We start from the raw sequence: 21450 nt of genomic DNA, 5'->3' as shown, positions 1-21450 counted from the left end.
TTACTTTTGCAGACAAGTAGCCACTTCCCTCCCAGAACTCAACTAGCGGCTGATCTCTCTCTAGAGATGTGGCCATGGGTCTCTGAAGGGCAAAATGCCTCTGACAGTGAGTGAAAAACAGGAAGTGATGAAAGAGGCCCTAAGGAGAACCACAAGAAAGGTGGAGCATGTTTTCAGACCCTCCTACCCTTCAGAGCTCTTCCCTAGAATATCCTACCTTTGTCCACAGTCCAGAGTTCACTGAACTGGCTCTCTTCTCTCTCCAAAGCAAGTTTCAAAGTTTTGGGCCAGTTTTCCTTGTCCGATCTGAGAAAGTATTCAACCATTTTCTCTGCACCTGCCATCAACCCCTTGTTGGAACAAATCTAAGCAAGACAACTGCAGTTGATCAGTCAATCATTTCAAAAGTTTTTTTTTTTTAATGAGTTTTTACTGAAGAAATACCCATTCAAGCACTGATTTAAAACCATTATAAAATATGGTTCAGTGGGTCTGATTCATGACCATTTTTGCCCCATCCAACATGGTGCCTTTTAAGACATGCTTTCCTTTGTCCTTGTCACGTGGTATCACTATGTCAAGCTAGGTGTTCTCACCCCCTTGGAGACCTTATCAGCAGCAGCATCGCTAAGAAACATCCATTTGACAACCATTCAAAGTATGGATACATTGGCATAAAGAGATATTTGGAAGACTATAACAAAATATTGACAAATGGTTTCTTACAGGGTAATGGGACCTATATGTTTTGTATTATTAATCATAACTAAAATGTACTGAGCACCTACAATTATATGCCAGGCATATGTAAGCACACACACACACACACATATATATATATGTGTATATATATATATATATATATATATAATCTCATTTAATCCTTATAAAAATATCATGCTAATAAGAACTATCATTATTTCCATTTTATACATCAAGAAACAGAGGTTTAGAGAAACTAAGCAACTTGTCTAAGATCACACCACAAGTAGACAGGTGAACTAGGATTCTAACAAAATTTGTGTTCAAAGCCTGAATGCTTAACCACTAAACTCTATAGTTTTTATTTGCTAAACTGTTCAACTTTATATAAATTTGCATGAAGTAATGATAATTTGCAAAAGTAATAATAATTTTAACTGAAAATAGGACAAACCTGAAAAACTTGTGACATTAAAAATTATTCAGTTCACAACTAAAAATACTATTCTAGGTAATTATGCCTTAGATGTGAGGACCTTTGTGGATTTCAGTGATCTTTCTCAGATCTAAATCCATGGAGAAAACAGAATACGTTTCCCATGTTCAAATTACTTCCCCCAAATTCAGTATTTTATATTAAATTAAATTAATTCTAATTAATTAAATATAGTAATTAAATTACCTGCATAATTTCTTCACATTCCTGACTAATTAAACATTTAGATACTTCAGGAAGGATATCTTTTGGATTAACTGTAGTTTTAAATTCTGGTTGCAAACGCTTTAAAAGTGACCTATACTCCTCCAATCTTTCAAGTTTTTGGAAATCCCAACTTTCAATGGCTTCATAAAGTCCAGAATAACCTGAAAAGAAGAAAATGGGAGCTTTTATGAAACCAACTAAAAGATATTTGAAGATTAACATCAATCATGTTTGAATGTACAGTGAGAAAACCCAAAAGATATCTGTAAGCCACCTGAATAATTAATGATCTTCCAAGAAAAAAGCTCAATATTCATTTTCGGCACCCAACATTTTAGGTCCTCTAACAATATTTATCATCTCCTAGGAGAAAGAGCTAAGGATAATGTGAACTCTTACATTTGGTCTCAGTATAAAATCTTGTTTCCAAAGTGTGCCTTGTATTTCAACTACAACCTCTGACTCGTCTTCCAAGGAGTCAAAACATCATACAATTATTAAACATCTTCTCAGTGCAAAGTAGCAAAGTGGGAAAAAAGAAATACAAATCTTAACTCCAACCCCCTAGTAACTTAACCTTCTACATTACTCCAAAAAAAGAAAATATTAAGTATAAAGGGAAATTTGAGGAGGAAAAAATAACATTTCCAAATATAGTAACCTAGGAATGCTTCACTCTAAGGTTCTCAAACACAACCACCAGGCTTGTCTCACTGCAAAACCCATATTCTCTTTCTTTGGCTATAAAGAACCTAGCAACAAAATCAACACTTGGGAATCCACTATCCAATTTAATAACGGAGTTTCCTAAGACTTTCGTAGGGTGTGCTTTTTACCCCTCTCTTCCTCTCCCTGCAAAGAGACTACCATCTTGTATTTGATGTATCACTCCCTTCATTTTTTTTGAATAGTTGCATGGCATATGTTTGACTCCTTAAACAATATATGTTTAGTTTAACGTGTTTGGAACTTCGTAATTATATCCTACTAAATGTAATTTTCACTGCTTTTTTTAAAAGTTCAATATTACATTTCTAAGCTGCACCTGTGTGGTCATGTGCAGCTGTGTTCATACATTTTCACTGCAGTATAATGGGCCATCGTGTGAATATTGTAGAATTTATCTATTTCCTTCTTGAAGGACATTGGGGTTGCTTCCAGTTTTGTTTGGTTGGTTTCTTTTGTTATTACAAGTATTCTATAAACATTCTTGTATGTGTATTCTTGAATATATGTGTAAGAGCTTTTCTAGGGCACGTAAAACTCTTGGATAGAGGGATACAAGAGAGTGGAACCATAGAAGATGATGCCAAATTGTTTTTCAAAATATTTGTATTAATTTACACTCTGTACAGGGACATTTAAGATTTCTCATAATTAAATATACTCTACAAACCTTAACTTTGTCGGACTTCCTAAATTTTGCTATCTAGTAGTTAATAAAATGCTATCCTAATTCACAACTCCCTAATTGCTGTGGGGCTGAGAACCTTTTCCTATGTTTATTAGCCTTTCCTACTTCCTATTCTTCGTAATGGTGGTTCACACTTTTGCCCTGTGGATTTTTTTTTCTAATTGATTTTAAAGTCTTTTAAATATATTCTAGATATTAATTTTTTTTGGTGATTATATATTTTCCAAATATCCTCTCCCAGTTTGTGACTTATTTTTTCACTTTCTTTAGTGTTTTGATAAACAGATGCTTTTAATTTAATGTCATCAGATGTATCAATTTGCCTCTTATGGATAATGCTTTAATGTCATGTTTCATAAATCCCGCCATACCCTAAGGTCATAAATTATTATTCTATATTCTTCTCTACAACTGTTAAAATGTTGCCTTTTGGAATTCAGTCTTTAATTCTTGTGGATTTATTTTGTGTGTATATGTGAATGGAATGAGCTAAGGAATACAAATTTATTTTACATGGGTATGCAAGTTAGGGTTTATTTGGTTTTTAACATTATCCTGTCTGTAACAGCAGACTGCCACGTATTAAAAGCCCCTCCATTACTAACGATCCTCCCTTCCAAGTGACCTCAAATATATCAGGTTTTCATAAATACAGGAGTTTAAGTTTAAGAAAGAAGTTGAAGGCTCTCTATTTCATTGGTCAGTTGGTCAATGCCAGGACCAATAGTAAGCTGTCTCAATGCTGATGACTCTAAAATAAATCTGGTTATCTAGAAGGAGAAACCCCAGCCTATTTAGTTCGTCTTTAGGAATGTCCTGACTATTCTTTGATCATAATTTTTCCATTTACATTTTAGAATCATTTAGAAATGTGTCAAGTGTGTGAAAAGGCATGTAGTATTTTTATTAAATTGTATTCAATATAACACATGATCTTAGCCAAAAGGACAAGAAGCAATAACAGTTGTACTGAATATAAATATCAATGATGAGAGAGCTGATATTTTTATGGTCTTCCTCTCAATGTGCATGGGTACATATCTCTGCTTCAGTAGGACTTGTTTAGTATGTTTCAATAATACTTTATCAACTTCTCCATTCAGACTTTACACATCTTCTGCTAGGTTTTTCCTAAACACATTACTACTTTTGTGACTATTTTAAGTGTTATCCATTTTGGACTACATTTTCTGGTTGCTTCTGGTGGGTAGAAATGCAACTAATTTTTATGCTTTATTTATTTTTATTCCAGCAAAATTAACACAGTGTTAATTTAGTTTCAGGTGTGTAACATAATGATTCAGCAATTCTGTTACTCAGTGCTCATTATGGTAAGTGTACTCTTGACCCCCTTTATCTGTTTCACCCACCTCCGTACCCACTTCCCCTCTAGCAACCACCAATTTGTTCTCTATTTCTAGGAGTCTATTTTTTCATTTATCCCTTTTTGCTTTGTGCATTTTGTTTCTTAAATTCCCCATATGAGTGAAATCATATGCTGTCTTTCTCTGCATGACTTATTTCACTTAGCATTATACCCTATAGATCCATATATGTTGTTGAAAATGGCAAGATTTCTTTCTTTTTTATGGCTGAGTAATATTCCACAATATATATCCTGCAGGTTTATCCATTCATCTATGAATGGACACTTGGGTTGCTTCCATATCTTGGCTATTGTAAATAATGCTCCAATAAACATAGGAGTGCATATTTCACTTTGAATTAGTGTTTTTGTTTTCTTTGGGTAAATACTTAGTAGTGGAATTATAGCATCATATTGTAATTCTATTTTTAATATCTGGGGAACCTCCATACTGTTTTCCAGTGGCTAAACCAGTTTGTATTACCATTAACAGTGCACTAGGGTTCTTTTTTCTCCATACCTTCACCAATAATTATTATTTCTTGTGTTTTTTATTTTGGCCAATCTGACAAATGTGAGGGGATATTTCATTGTGGTTTGATTTGCATTTCTCTGATAATGAGTGATGCTGAGCATCGCTCCATGTGTCTGTCAGCCATGTGGCTATCTTCTTTGGAAAAACGTCTATTCATATCTTCTGCCCATTCTTTAATTGGATTTTGGGAGGTGTTTTGATGTTGAGTTGTAGAAGTTCTTCATATATTTTGGACATTAACCCCTTATTGGATATGTCATTTGCAAATATCTTCTCCCATTAAGTAGGTTGTCTTTTTGTTTTGTTGATGATTTCCTTTGCTGTGCAAAAAAAGCTTTTTATTTGGTATAGTCTCAATAGTTTAATTTTGCTTTTATTACCCTTGCCAAAGGAGACAAAACTCAAAAAATGTTTCTATGGCTGATGTCAGAGAAATCACTGCCTGTGTTTTCTTCTAGGAATTTTATGCCCCCAGGTCTTACATTTAAGTTTTTAGTCCAATTTGGGTTTATTTTTGTGTATGGTGCAGAAACGCAACTAATTTTGCATACTGATCTTATATCCAATACACTTGCCCAATAATAAACTCTCCCAATAATCACTCTGTAGCTTCCCATGGATATTTCAGGTAGGCAATTATATTATCTGACTGGAAATAATCTTTACATTGCCTCAGATTAAGAGGCAGGAAGTACCTGGGGATAGCTCAAAGTTGATAGCATTACACTTTTACAGCATTTTCAAACAGTCAAGTAATATACTCTGATTTGTGAGTAAGAAGAATGAACTGACCTGCGTGCGTAAGGGCGTCCAGAAAGCCACGGAACCAGCCTTCTTCCTGCAGCTCTAACAGGAGCTTAAGGAAAAGTGAGGCAGCCTCCATCGGGCCTTTATTGTTTTTCTCAGCCTGAATATGCTGCACCACATCTACAAACAGAAGTGAGAGTGACTCATCACACTGCAGAACCGCTAATCACTGGAAGAAAAACCTGCAAAGGGCTGTCAGACCTTCTCAAATAAAGATGGAGATTTTTTTTTATGTCTTTATTTTATTTTGAGAGATAGAGACAGAGAGTGAACGGGAAAGGGGCAGAGAGAGAGGGAGATACAAAATCTGAAGCAGGTTCCAGGCTCTGAGCTGTCAGCACAGAGCCTGACATGGGGCTCGAACCCACAGACTGTGACATCATGACCTGAGCCAAAGTCAGACACTCAACTGACTTGAACCACCCAGGTGCCCCATGGCGATGGTGATTTTTAAAAAATCACAGCAATGGAAGGCAAGAAGACAGAAATTCTCTGTTCAGACAGAGTATGCCCATTCTTCACCAACCAAGCCCACCCTCCCATCTGCTCTAGAAACTTCTAGTTTGGTATGGAAGTCTGGGAACATCCTCTAAAGGATTCTGTTAAAAAGGGACTTTCTTAACAATGTGTGAGAAAGCATCCCCAAACCAAAGAATAGTCATTATAAAGCACTGGATTAGATGGAAGAAAACAAAGGGCTTCTTCCAACACTTTGATAATCTCTTGTTGAAAAGTCAGAGTTAATTAGGACCAAAAGAGGGTGAGGAAAGGACCACTTCATGGCATCTTTAATTACACTGGACTCAGAAAGCAGAGTTAGAAATAAAGAAATATTTTCATGGTCCTCTTTCTAGGTTTTTGCTTGGATGGCATGAAATATGGCAGAAAAGAAAAAAGCAAGAGGAGCTAAGCAGAAACCCAACGAGACCAGGTAGCAGAAAACTATCCACCCATCTGCTGGTGGTCTTGCTGACTTTGCACACTAACTCCATGTCTGGGGTGGTGACCAAATGGCTGCCTTCATATGACCTGACATTTGATAGTGTCCCTTCCCCCCCCCCATTGTCAGTGGAATATAAATTCCAAGAAATAAACCAGTTGTCTGGTTAACCACTGTATCCTCAGCGATTAGAAGAGGACCCAGCCCATAATAGATACTGAATGAATGAACAAAGGAAGGGATAGCCGCCTCCTCTTCCAAGATCTCTGCCTTGGGAACAAGAAATTACCACTTTCAACATGCAAAATCCAATGGTTCTTAGAGTTATGGACCCATCTCCACTATCTAATTTTAGTACACTATGACTAGTAAAAAGAAATCTTGAACCAGTCACTCCCATCTCCCTTCCCCTTAACCCCAGGTAACCACTAACCTACTTGGATCTCTACAGATTTGCCTACTTTGAAGATTTCATATGAATGAAATTATACAATATGTGGTCTTTGTTGTAACTAGGTTCTTCCACTTAAGCATAATGTTTTCAAGATCCATCCATGTTGTAGCTTGTATCATTCCTTCCTTTTTATTGCTGAATAATATTCTATTGTGTGGATACACTACCTGTTGTCTATCCATTCATCAGTTAATGAACATTTAGGTTGTTTCCACATTTTAGCTATTATGAATAGCAATACAGTGAACAGTCACGTACAAGTGTTTATGTGGGCATATGTATTCCCTTCTCTTGAGTTTAAACACACGTGAGATTGCTGGGTCATATGGTAACTCTATTTAACACTGTAAGGAATTACCAAACTGCTCTCCAAAGGACCTATTCTATTTTACATTCCCACCAGCAATGGATAAGGATTCCAATTTTTTACACATCCTTGCCAATTCTTTTTAAAATTACATATGTCTATATTAGTTTATTGTGGCTACAATAACAAAGTAGCACTAACTTGTGGTCTTCAAATAATAGAAACTTACTTTCTTACAGTTCTAGAGACCAGAAGTCTGAAATCAAGATGTTGGAAGGGCCACTCTTCCTTTGAAGGCTCTAAGGGACAATACAACCTTCTTCCCTTCCAGCTCCTGGTGGCTGTCAGCATTCTGTGGCTTGTGGCTGCATCACTCCAATCTCTGTCTCTGTCTTCACACGACATTCTCTTTGTGTCTTCTCAAGGCTATCTTCTTATAAAGACACCAACCACATTGATCAGGATCCCACCCTAAGCCAGTATGTCCTCACCTTAACTAACTACCTCTATAAAGATCCTATTTCCAAATAAGGTCACATTCTGAGGTGGTGGGGGTTAGTATTTCAACATATCTTTTAGGGTCAACACAATTCAACCCATAAATGCAACCTATCTTGTCACCTACCCCAACTTCCCTCGGCACACAGCTATAGCCTATTCCTCTGAGACAGTTAATCCTGTTCCTAGACCCCATCCTTGGAGCTGGGTTCTTACTCCCAGGCCTCTCTGCCATTCGTTTTTCTTAGGCATGCCACCAGCCATGACAGACACTCTTCATGAACGTCCAGATATGCCCCAGTCACAGCTGAAACCTTCCCAGAGAAAATGCCTTGCTGCATCCTAGGCAGGTTAGCGTCACTCTGTACAAGGTCAGGCCCATCCTGCTGCTACCTAGCCCTTATCTCTCCTGCCGATGAATCTACTTTCTTCAAAAGCACTGAGAGTTCAATGCAGGGAAAATTCTTCTTTTGGCACTATTTCCTACCTTTGCCATCCTGGCCACTCTGTGATGCCATACTCAGCTTCTGAAAGCAGAATTTCTTGATCTCTTTTCTATGCTTTGCTGGTCTCTTTATAGGCCTCTGACTACAACACTGGCTCGGCATAGTATATAGTAACTGAGTGTCTATCTTTTCCCATTGACAGTGATCATGGACATGCTGTAGCCATTTTTGCCTTCATCTTTGTATTCTAGTCATCATCAAAGTGTCTGGTTCATGTATGGTCCAGAAATGTTACTGAATGGTAAATACTAAGAATACTGCTCACTGAGGACCCCTCCAAGATAAGAGTTAGCTTTCGACATCAAAGGAATATTGCAAAAAATTTGTAGCCCACAACCTAGTCTACTTTGAAACACCCTGGACAACCAGTGAATAAGGAAAGCCATGCAGTACCCTAGTGACCATGCCAGCTCTCCATAAGAAACATGGCTTCAATTCTCCTTTCCCAAGATTCAACTAGTGCACAGTACCCAACATGTGGAGACAAAGATTATGGTAAAAGAGAGACTGGATATTGCTGGTGTAATTTAAACATATTTGTGTATTTCTGTGTGCATGGGGAATGAACTTTGGGGCATAAGGAAAATGTGGATAAGCTCCTACTTATAGGGGGTTAAATGAGTCAAAAAGTTTATATCCAGCCATAACACTCATGTCTCAGCTCCCTGAATGAATCCTGATAGAGTATACTTGTCACAATTAAGGTTAACCAACAGAATCCAGAGGTTCCAAAACATCCAAGAAAAAAAATAGGGATAGAGAAACTTTATCAATCTAATATAAAACAAAAAAAAGATGAGAAGAAAGAAAAAGTTTACGGATACGTGTGCACATGATAAAGTATAAAGAAATAAACAGGAAAGATATAAACCAACTAAATGATATCAATTGCCCTTGGTAAGAAGCTGGAAATGAAACTTCTATTGTATCATTAACATTCAAAAATAAGACATATTATACACAGTGTTCTTCATCTAGCCTTTTCTATTTCCCTTTTGGTACTTTTTTTGTGATTACATTATAACTACAAATTAAAACTAATATATATATTAAAAACTATGCTGCCTATGTGCTCCCATAGCATACTGTGGTTTTCCATCAGAGCACTTACCACATTTTGTCATTTATGGTGTATTTAGTAACGTGCCTTCTCGTATGCACTCTTATCTCTGTTAGGGAAGGATCACTTCTATCACACTCACCACTGATTTTTCAGTTCCTAGCATGATGCTTCCTATGAGATAATATGTGTAGTAAGTGTGTGTGAATTCTCTCCAGTGCTAGCATATTGCCTAACATATATGAGTTGTTCACTGAATGGACACACAGGACAAGAAAATAATGGGATTCACACCAGTTTGTTAGTGTTTCATTCATTCCGAGATTTCTAAAAGCGATTCTTGTAGGGGCTTATTTCTTCAGAGACCCAAGCTACTCTGTGTTACTTTGTTACTTTCTCCCTGAGCACAACTGGAAAGAAGTCCACTTTTGTTAATGGTATTCTTTCACTCCTCACTCCACAACCCCCCCACCCCCTCCCACCCCGGAGAAATTAGCACTCAAACTACCTGTCTGCTTTCCCAACATTTCCCAAAGCTGCCTCACATCAGGAAAGCTATTTTGGCACTCGAAAAGGAGTTGCCAGATCCCCTCTCTCATCTCAACTCCTTCTAGGCACCACCTCCCTTTTCCTCTTTCCTCAAAGCCTCTGCTCATCTCCCACACAGTGCACTTGGATGCAGATTTACAATATGGCATTCATCCATCACCACGGGTCTCAAAAGCTAAACAGAAACACGTGAAGTGAAGCCTGCAGCCATTCAGTCCAGTCTTGCTCCTCTCAAGCTTCCAGTCATTTGTAAGTGCAAATAAGACACAGTAAGATTAAGGGTCAAGTATCTTGGAGTTCGCATAGCTTTCTGTCATTTATGTACATCTGTCCTCACCAATCTCCACCGCCAAAATCTTGGGCTGCAAAGTATTTTAAAGAAGTACCTAAATCTTATTCCTTAATCTCATTGTCAGTACAAAGCTGAAGATACATCAGACATAACCATTAGAGGAAATACATGAAGTGGACAATGATTTGTTTCTCCAGCTTTGAACCTGAACATATGTGCACCCTACACAAGTCCTATCACTTCTCTGGGACTCAGTTCCCCCTCTGGACCTCCAAAGGCTCATCTTGGCAATCTCTACTCTAAAATGTGGTGGGAATTTAATAAACAAAACAGATGAACATAGGGGAAGGGAAGGAAAAATAAGACAAAAAATAGGGAGGCAAACCATAAGAGACTCTTAAATACAGAGAACAAACTGAGGGTTCCTGGAGGGGTGTTGGGAGGGGGGACGGGCTAAGTCTGTGATGGGCATTAAGGAGGGCACTTGTTGGGATGAGCACTGGGTGTTACACACAAGTGATGAATCACTAAATTCTACTACGGAGATTATTATGGCACTATATGTTAACTAACTTGGATTTAAATAAAATTAAAAAAATAAATTTAAAGTAATTTTTTAAAAATGCTGTGGGGATCTGGTTCCTAGCTGGCTACTTGTATTGATTAAAATCAAGTGGGGAAAGGCAAGAGAAAAGTCCTAAATTGTCTCCTTGCTTCAAGGGTCTAGTGCCGCTGGAGGCCACTCACCGTCTTTAAACCAGGGCGACATGTAGCTCAGGATATAGGTAGGGTCCAGAGTCTTGATGACATAGTGCTGGAAGGCGTGCAGATTCTTCCTCTCCTCCGCCGTCATGTCGGTGGCTCAGCCCCCGGTGAGGTGAGGTCCCACCTCGCCCTCGCCTCTCTTTAAAGCCCACCAAGGGGCGGGGAGGGATTTTCTGAGAAGGTATCCCGGCCCAGCAGAGAGGCGGAGCCGCCCGGGAACCTAAACTGCAGAAGGGAAATGGAAACCGAAAGCGCAACTAGCAGTGGGTGGACTGCCCCCGGCCTGGCGGCCTCGCTGAAGCCGGGCTGCCCCAGGTCCTGCCTCCCCAGCCGCACGTATTCCCTACGTTTGCCAACCTGCAGGTGTTCGCTCACCTGGACAGAGGAGGAGCCATAGGAACTTTTTTTCTCATTTTGCTTTTATAGCAGTAAAGTTTTGATTCAATAAAATGCAGATTTTAAGTGTGTAATTCCATGAGCTTTGGAAAATGTATGCGTGTTAACTGCTTCCCCCAGGTTGTGTGGAACCTAAGTGCAGGTTTAACCTAACAGGTATCTCTCATCAGTTTTCCAAACCGGACGTACCATTTTGCATACCCACTAGATACACATCGGTCAATTTGCCATCTTGGTCAGTGTGAACAGTGTATTATTGTGGTTTTAACTCCTCATATAACGATGTGAGCACATTTGCACGTACCTTTTGGCCATTTATATATCTTTTTCTGTGAGGCATTTGTTCCCATCTTCTGCCGGATTGAGTTTTCTTTGTATTATGAATTTATAAGTTGTTTATTCTAGATATAAGCCCGCTGTTAAATATATGTATTTCAAATATCTTCTCCTAGTCTGTGACTAATCATTTAATTTTCTTAAAGGTATCTTTCAAGCAGGTGTGAAATGATAGCAAATAGAGTCATGAGACAGAAAATAATGGAGACTGATAAAAACTGTTTTAATACAGTAGTAAGGGCCTATCTTTCTAGGTAGGTCACATTTCAGCTGAGTCTTAAGAATGAGAAGGAATGAATTATTTAAAAAACTGTAAGTGGGGGGATTCCATATAGGGGGACAGAAAGCACAAATGAGTCAAAGAGAGAAAGTGATTTGTATCAGGAATTTCTTGAAAAAGGGATAAATGGCATGGAGTGTTTCTAAAGTGGTAACCAGGACCTTGGAGGGCAAGGAATAATGTACAATAGGAACACACTGCAGGATTTTAAGCAAGGAGTAACATGATCTGATGACAGTTTTAAAAAGACTTTCTCTCTGGCTCCTATGTGGAATGGGTAGATGGACAGGAGCTGATTCAAGTTAAGGGGTGATGAGAGCATAGATAAGGACAGTGGCAATGGAGAGTATAAGAAATAGGAAGTTTCAGATATACTTTAGAGATAGGATTGAGCGAAGGAAGTAGGAAAGGAATAGGGAGTGAAAATCAAGGTTACGTTCCAGGTATCTGGTTTGAGCAACTGGAATGTAGCACCATGATTAAAATGGAAAATTTAAGGTTTACAACTTACATTCTGGTGTGAAAGACAAGAAAGTAGATGTCAGGTAACAGTACGTTCAGGAAGGAGAAATAAAGCAAGATAAGGGAATAAAGAGTAAAGGCGGCCGCTTATATTAGATGAGTTTCTCAGAGAAGACCTGAGTGAAGGGAGATAGCATGCCATTTGGATGAAGAGCATTCTACTAAAACGAAGTGTAAAGAGAGAAGAAGAAGAAAAACAGTACAAAAAAACAGGGGTGAACCAGGTCTGCAAAAGAGGAGGGGAGCAGAGTCAGTAGAGTGAAGCGGGCTGGGGAAAGAGACCAGAGAGGTGGCATAGGCAGTTCACATGCAGCCTGACAGAGCACAACAGGGACTTGGGTTTTGGTTTTGACTTTTTTGTTTATTTGGGGAGAGAGAGCACAAGCATGGGAGGGGCAGAGGGAGGAGAGAGAGAGAATCCCAAGCAAGCTCCAAGCTGTCAGCACAGAGCCAGATGCGAGGCTTGATCCCATGAACTGCAAGACCACGACCTGAGCTGAAACCAAGAGTTGGATGCTCAACCGACTAAGCTATCCAGATGCCCCAGTTTGAGTTTTGATTTCAAATATGGAGCGGAACCACTGCAGGATTTTGAGAGGGGGTATAACAAGATCAGTGTTTAAAGTCTCACTGTGGTTGACTGAAAGAAAACAAGCTGCAGGGAGACAGCGTGGAAGCCGACAGACCAGGTAAGAAGCCGGTACCAGTGCTCATCCCAATGAGATGATGGCATCTTGGATTAGCTGTGGAAGTGGTAAAGTGTGGTGATGAACTGCATATAGGATATGTGAGAAAGAAGTCAAGGAGAATTCCTGTTTGTTTAGCCTGAGCAGCTGCATGAATGGCAGTGCCATCTGTTAGCATGGGACGCTGGAAGACAGGCAGGCTTGGAAGAGGAGAGCAAGAACATACTCGCTTGCTTGCTGATAATGATCCATAGGCAGTGCTTCTCCAACATGGATGCACAAAAGTCACCCACAGTTCTTATTAAAGTACAGATTCGGACCTAGTAAGTCTGAGACTCTGCATTTCTAAGAAGTTGATGTTGGTGATGCTGATATTGCTGGTCCACAGACCTCATTCTGAGTAGCAAAGTAACTGAGTAACATGTAACCAGAGAACTAAAAAACATAAGATAAACGAAAAAAGAAGATAATTTAAAAATCAAAATTCCTATTCAAGTGGAAGTGAAATCCACAGCACATACAGAGGCTAGTCCCAGAACAGTGGTTCTCAAACAGTTGTCTGCCAGCCAGTAGCATCAGAACCACCTGGAAACCTGTTAGAAAAGCAACTTCTTGGCATCCCCGACATTTTGTGGGTATGGCCCCGGCAAATTGCTTCCACATGCTACAGAGGCACACATGTGGGAGGGATTTTCTGAGAAGGTATCCTGACTCAGCAGAGGCCGGGAACCTAAACTGCAGAAGGGAAATGGAAATGGAAACCGAAACCGCAACTATCAGTGAGTGGACCTCCCGGGCCTGGCGGCCTCACTGAAGCCGGGCTGCCCCAGGTCCTGCCTCCCCAATTGCACATACTCCCTAGGTTTGCCAACCTGCAGATGCTCGCTCACCTGGATGGAGGAAGATCTGTAGGAACTTTTTTTTCTCCTAGGCTAAAGGCCTAGAGAACTTTCCATCGCATGGAGCAAACCTGGATGCTCTGGTAAGCTGGACGCAAACGTTACAATTCTTCACTTTTCCCCATATTGCTGCCTCTTACAGTGTAATTTTGTAGCTCCTCCCATCAACATGGGAGTCTCTTTTCCTTCCCCTTGAATCTGCTTGGTCTTAGGACTTTGCTGTAGACCAAGAAAAAAGAGGAAATGATGGTGTCAATTCTGAGCCCAGGTCTTGAGACTGCACACTGCTGCTTTCTCTCTTGAATCCCATGACCACCAGGTGAACAAACTCAGGCTAATGTGCTGGAAGATGAGTCACTAGATAGAGTCCAGTAATCCCAGATGCGGCCAGCCTAGATCAGCAGACCCACCAGTTAACTGAGGACACACAAACAAACCAGTCAAGAACAAATGGGCGGGCAGTGTCTCTAATAATATGCTAGAGGGGTATTGTTTTGGTGAACAGATGGAATTTATGTTTGCCCAAACCTGGCACTGGCCAAAACTGCCCAGCCACTATGGAGAGCCTGTGGTAGAGACAAGTGGGAGGTCTGAGGAAGGAAAAGGTGTGAAATATACCCATGATACCAATGAGCAAGAACAGTACAGAAACTTGTCCACTTGGGATTGTTTTTATGGTGACACCAACCAGCAGCTCCTAATTTCCTTCAAAAACACTCAGAAGGATGCATGTAAGCACAACTGAGGAGAGGTCTTGCTAGGTAATAGGTTAGCAAACTATTGCAGAACAAATCTGGCATGTGACTTGTTTTTAAACAGGCCACAAAAAATTGTTTTTATATCTACGAAGTGTTACCCCCCCCCAAAAAAACCACTACAACAGAGACTACCTCTGGCCCTTTATAAGAAAGTGTTGCTCACCCCTAAACTAAGTGAACGAAGAGAGACAAAAAGGCTACAGAGATGTTATTCCAAGGGAATGATTTAAACATAATCCAGAAAATCATAGCTGAGCATGAAGGGAAGTTACAGAAAAGGAGGGTGATTTATAGAGTAGGGTTAAAAGACTGTACTTCCCAGTCCTGTATTCTAAAAATGGTATCATGTATTTTTGGAGGTGGCCTAATCTGCTCCACCCAGAACAGAATTCCCTGATTCAATGACCACATGAAGGTAAGAGTGACCATGCTCCCAAGAATTTAAAAATATGATTAACCTCTTGGAAATTCGGTTTATATCCTACTGCATGCAGGTCATTGCCTTTGATACAGGATATACAACATAAAAGAGGCAAGGAAAGTTAATGGACTACAGGGTATGCTTCCTGGTCTCTTTTGAAAGGCTTTCCTTCTTGTGCCAGCCTCCTGAAGGTTGTATTCTCTAGAATCTTCACTTTATGCCTGCTTTCCTCCTTGATCTACTTTCTCTGGGAGTTCATCTACTTCTACAACCTCTCTAGCACTCCCTAGTTTCCCAGTGACTTCTAAATCACTCCCTGGTCCCCATCTCTCCTCCAAGATGCATACTATTTCCAGGTACACGCTGGAAATCTTCATCTGTCCGGGTGTCCTCCAGGATGTCCAAAAGAATTTTCAGTCATGATAGAAATGCCCTCCACCTGTACTGGTCAATATGGCAGCCCTGAGCCTCATTAAACACTACTTAACTTTCAGTTCCTCAGTTTTACCAGCCACATTTCAAGTGATCAATATCCACATGTGCCTCGTGGCTACTACATCGGACAGTGCAGCTCTAGGCTGCTCAGTCTCAAACTGACCTCATGGTCCTCCCCAACTATCCCTATTCCTCTATTTACTAATTCTCACATACCAGACTTTCCCCTCTTACAGCCCGTCCTCATGTACATGGTACCCAGATTTTGTCTAGTCTACCTCAGAAATTGATTGAATCCAGCCTCTATGCTGAAGCTCTATTGTTTTTCTACAAGCCCTCCTGAGTTCGGGTCTGAGACACTGAAAAGAGCCCCTTCAGCAGTCTTCCATCGAGGCTTTCCCACTCAAACTTTCTTCCACATTACTGCTAGTTGTTTAAAAACAAACCTAATAGTTCCATTCCCACCTTCTTTAAAATTCCTGTTGGTTCCATCCTATTGTTACACCTCTAGCATTTAGCATAGACATGGACCATACGTACTCAGTGTTTGATGATAAATGAATTTCACAGACAGAAGTGCAAAAGATACCTTTGTGCTTGGGGGAGAACAGTTTACCTATTTAAAGTGCAGACGGTCACGCCAAGCAGCCTACTCCAGGCGAATACCAGAGATCTAATTCTGCCCCCTTGTGTCTGTATAAAAGCGTATCATCTAACGCTCTGGCAGCGCAGCTGCAGCTTTTACAGGGATCGGTTTATGGACTCAGACCTTGGCCTAACTCAACTTCCATTTTCCTTGTCTCTTACTTTTCTCAGGCACAGATCCAATGGATTTACTATCCCCCCACTTTCAGGTGAAGTGAGAAAGAATTTCCTGATTTCACATTTTAATCACCAATCTTACTGTACTTTTTTAAATGGCCAAATTGCACTTAATGTTTTCTAATACCTAAGTAATTCAGGTATTGACTAAAAACTCAAGAATGAGGAAATAATTATTTACCAAGTTTTCATTATCTTCTCTGTATATGTGCCAGCTGCTATCATGGAACACAAGCATGGTTTAAAAAACAAGACACAATATCCAGGGCACAACTGCCATTTTCTTTTCCATCCTTTACCTTCTGCCATCACCAACAGTATTTTCCATGTAGAGGATACTTCCAGCCACATCAATCACTATCCTCAATTCCAATCACCTTCGCTTCTACCTCCACCCATTCTAGTTATTTCCGATTATGCCTAGAATTAGGCACTCTCTACAATTCTTTTTGTCTTATTCCTTCCTCCACTATCTCTACTTGAACCTCACTGGAAAACAAATTATTTGCTATGTCCCTGCTCTTTACATATAATGGTCACTTCAACTTTACTTCCTTTCCTCCACAGCCCAGAAACAAGAAGGTATCAACTATACTCACCAGTATCTCAAATCCTTTGTCCCTGTTATTTTACTAATCACATTCAGAACTTCAACCATAAAACAACTATTTATTTACTCACTGAACACATACTATACATCCAACATAAGTTTCTGCTTCTATTCCCACAGTGCTGAATGAATGCTACCAGGACAAAATTACAAATCTTGGTGTTTCCTATAATTCCCCATATCTCAAGGGGAGGCCTCGGCACTGAGCAGTAATTCTTAGTTAACCCTCTTTCCATGCCCCTCAACGGCATTTTCTCATTTCTCTTAAGTCCAATCTTACTCATGATCCATATTTCTCAGAAGTTGACATTACTTCCTACCTCACGGAGACGGGAGGCATCACAGTGTGAATTTCATCTTAGTGCACCTTGCTCATAAACATTTCTTTGTGCATTATCTCCTTCTGTCGTTTTACAGTAAGACTTGTGTCTGCTGCTATCCATTACAAATTCACTTACCTGTGCTGTGCTCTGCCATTCAGGAACTCTGTTCCATCAGTTACCTCTCCTTTACTGTTAACTTTTCCTATTTCAGGGTCTCCTTCCCAGAAAGCTTGTCTTCCCTCTATCCTAAATTACAAAACAAACAAGGACCTATCTTGGGGCCCCTGACTGGCTTGGTCAGTTAAACATCCAAACCCTGCGTTTCGGCTCAGGTGGTCTCAGAGTTTCATGAGTTTGACTTTGCGTTGGGATTCTCTCTCTCCCCCTGCCCCTCCCCCTGCCCATGTTCTCTCTCAAAATAAACAACTTAAAATACACCTCATCTTTGTTTTTATACCCCTCACAAACTTGTTTCTGACCATGGAACCAAGAGCAGTAAACTGTAGATCTCAGACTAAGACCCTATACCTCTAGTGACTCTGGCTCTTCCTCACAAAGTAGTTCTAATAGTTACTGCATGTTTGCCTTTGTGACTTTTTTTTTCTGCTTTTTCCTTTTGCTTGAGTATATGTGGCTGAAAACTGACACACTCATACAGGTGTCATACTCATACAGGTATGACACACTCATACAGCAACCTTATGGAGGCAATTCTATTAACTTACTTTGAAATTATTTCAAACCTACAGAAATACAAAAATAGAACAAAGACTTTCTGTCCTCTCACTCTCACCATTTAACATTTTGCCCCAATTTACTTTTTCATTTTCTCTGTCTATATACATAGCCTTCTTTCTGACCCATTTGAGAGTAGACTACATAAACAATTATTATGATTTAGCTGTGGGTTTTCCTAAAGGCACCAATCAATGGACATATCCATATAGTAGTACCCTTTCCCCACAATTCATCCAGTCAACTAGGATTTGGAAGATGACCTGCCTTTTAATGTATACCAAGGACAGTAGAAGCCTAACATCACATAACCACGCCTACATCGTTCACCTCACTTCATCATGTAGGCGGTTTACTATCTCACATCATCACAAGGATGAGTACAAGTTGAGAGATCACATTCACGTAACTTTTATTACAGTGGAATTGCCCAATTCTATTATTATTGTCATTATTTTACTGTACCTAATTTATAAACTTTATCATAGGTATGTCTGTATGGAAGAAAGAATAGTACATAACCGGATTCAGTACTATTCGGTTTCAGGCATCCACTGGGTGATCTTGGAACTTATCCCTGGCAGTTAAAGGGGTTCTACCATATAAATTCTGGTCTCAGTAATAGCTACCTAATAGTAATTCCGTCAGTTAACATTTCAATTGTATATAGCTTAATGTTAGAAATGGACCCATGCTCAGAATTCTGAGAAAATCTGGCTTGTAAAGAGGAACCCTTCTCCCTCTACTTCAAACCCTGGCCCCCACTAGTGGGGTCAGTGGAGTGACCACAACCCAAACCAGGTAATAGTTTCTGGTATCCTGATGAACCTTCCGAAAAATTTTGAGTCCAGGGATGTACTGACTGACTCAAAAGCGTCCATACCCACTAGCAGGGGACTATATCCCCGATAGAATTCCCAGTAAGAATGAGCTGTCTGCTTACCTTGAGTAAGTTGTTGCCCTTTTGTACACACAGACCATTATTACAGATTAGATGGGTCGGGGAGGGCCTTGGATTGGCTCCCATGGAGCTTACTGAAACTAAGAAAAGTAATAAAGTTTTCCTGTTGTCAATCTGAGGACTGATGAACGACCAAGTGCAAATGCTAGGTTGCATTCTCGTTAAAGTCAAAGAAGTCACAAAAACACTAAAAACCTAAGGTAAAATAAAATGTCTCATGGATGCTGAATTCAGATGAACAGGTTAAAAGAAGACAGGATTAGGCTAAAAGTTGACAGATAGTGGAGCCCCCTGAAAGGAGAAAGCAGGTCTTAGCCAATTTTAAAAATCCCTAGCACCTAGTCATCCATCAAGTATTTAAGTACTTCCTATATGAGACAAAAGAGAAGGGATTTACCAGTACTGAGTTGCCAAAGAACTTGCAGATTGGTGAGAGAACACTCCATAACCAATTACTACAGGAGTCCAGCATTATTATGAGATCAAGTTTGGGGGAAAAAATTGGAAAGGGCACACTTTAGCAGAAGCCTCCTTTAGCTACGATGAAACTCAGTTCCTAGCAGAAGAAAAATCCACATATGAAGGCCCTGCTTTAGGAGGAAGCAGGCTAGGGTGGCCAGAGCACAAATGAGGTTCTGGAGAGAAAAGCTGAAGATGGACCAGAATCTGATTAAGTAGAGGCATGTAAAACATATTGTACTGGCTTTTTGCTTGCTTTTATTAAATATCCTAAGAATAACAGAAAGTTACTTAAAGATTTTTAAATAAAGGGATGAAATAAGAATGGATGGAGGCAAGCGGGGGTAGGTAGGTGTGGAGCAACAGTGGACCCACTTTAATAGCAAAAGTGAGAGATTATGGCGGCCTAGATTGGAAGATGGTATAGACACATCAGAAATATTTACTGGCCAGGATCTGGGGATTGAACGCAAGGGCTGAAGGAGGAGACTCAAAGACTAAAAAATTTTTGGTCTGAACACCTAAGAGGATGTGATGGTGCCATGTATTAAGATGAGCTTTTGGTGTTTAAAAACATCGATAGGTTCTCACTGTTTACAAATATCATATAAAATTAGAAAATGAAATAGAATAGTATTACATCTTTAACACTTAAGAAAAACTACAAAATCATGTCATAATTTCAAGGTATATTCCTTGATCAACTATGGTCTTCCCATCATTTCTTTGTCTGAGCTTACTAAAAACTGCCAACATCAATTTTAGATTGTCATTTTAAAATAATTTCCTATTGCCCTTACAACAAATACAAAACTGACCTATAAAGCTTGGTCCTACTCTCTCCGTTGGCGAATTTTGCCTTCTTTTAGTTCTTGCAATATATGTTGGGCTCCCCTTCTGTCTTTGGATCTTTGGACATCTTTTCTTTTGCGAAGAACAACTCTACTCTTAGCTAACAGCTACTTGTTTTCTGAATTTCAATTCAGCTCTCACTTCCACATGATATTAGGCCCCCATTGTTCGCTCTTATAGGAAATTATATTTTCTCTCCAGAGAATTTATGGTTTATAATGTTTACATATATGTCCCCCAAGGACAGGGATCATAACTGCTTTGTTCTATCACTGAAACCCTAAAAACATAGTGTAGAACCTGCCACCCAGAAGGCATTCCAACTTCTGTTGAACAATGAATGAGTATGGTAGCAAGGCAAGGTGAAGGCTAAATCAGACGTAATTCAAGTTCTGTTCTTCCCTGGCAATCTTCTTACATCAGGCTAGACAGACAGCAATTTATTCTGTCACATCTAAAAATAAAACATAAACATAACCACTTTGTGAACAAGAACTACCAATGTAGAAGTTTGGTAAGGGTGTTTTGTATTTAATAAGCTAAATGCTACATAACTGCATTTTCCTGAAGACAGAAAGCAAGGACAATATTCCTCATAATCAGACTAAAGAACTACAATAAAACTATAAAGTTAAAGGCAGATCTTCTGAAATTTACTATTTATAACAAGCATAGCCTTAACTATTTTTAAGATTTTAGCTCCACTAAAAAAAAATTTTTTTAAAGGCAATACTACATAGAAAAATTTCTGGATTCTTGTAAAGTGTTACTGTTTTATTTTTTATTTTGTCGAATACACATCTGTTTTACTGGCAGTCCAGATAAACAAGTATATAAAGGAAATAGTTAAATTTTCTTTTGGCAGATGTCAAGATAAACTGTGCAGATTAAAATGCCTTAATTTAACCTGAAGAAATGGTTTTGAATCATACAAATTTTTAAGAAGAAAAATAAAGACTGTCCAAAGGGATTCTCCTAGCTTATAACACATTTCCAGAATAACTCTCAAAAAAAAAATTCAAAAATACCCATTGACTACTTTAAAAATATGTCAATA

General features: G+C 39.4%; 1 protein-coding gene across 3 annotated transcripts in view; it reads right to left on the bottom strand.

The window, feature by feature from the left end:
- DDX58 (DExD/H-box helicase 58) overlaps positions 1-11116 on the bottom strand; it is a 35286-nt gene extending 24170 nt beyond the window's left edge. For 2 of the 3 annotated variants that reach the window (XR_003902132.1, XM_029921070.1), the window contains exons 1-4: positions 10881-11116; positions 5513-5647; positions 1385-1566; positions 218-365 (exon numbers count right to left, since the gene is read on the bottom strand). Coding sequence is in view for 2 of the 3 variants with exons in the window: in XM_029921070.1 (XP_029776930.1) it covers positions 218-365; positions 1385-1566; positions 5513-5647; positions 10881-10986 (571 nt within the window). In the remaining variant the exon portion in view is untranslated. Of the gene's footprint in view, positions 1-217; positions 366-1384; positions 1567-5512; positions 5648-7457; positions 7659-10880 lie in introns of all 3 variants that reach the window. The other variant, XM_029921071.1, reaches the window with a different exon arrangement.
- Between the last annotated feature and the right edge of the window lie 10334 nt (positions 11117-21450).

The sequence above is a fragment of the Suricata suricatta genome, chromosome 13 (assembly GCF_006229205.1).
Source record: "Suricata suricatta isolate VVHF042 chromosome 13, meerkat_22Aug2017_6uvM2_HiC, whole genome shotgun sequence".
NCBI classification, from domain to species: Eukaryota; Metazoa; Chordata; class Mammalia; order Carnivora; family Herpestidae; genus Suricata; species Suricata suricatta.
The sequence above is the reverse complement of the archived record's forward strand: the minus strand, read 5'-3'. Positions and strand labels throughout refer to the sequence as shown.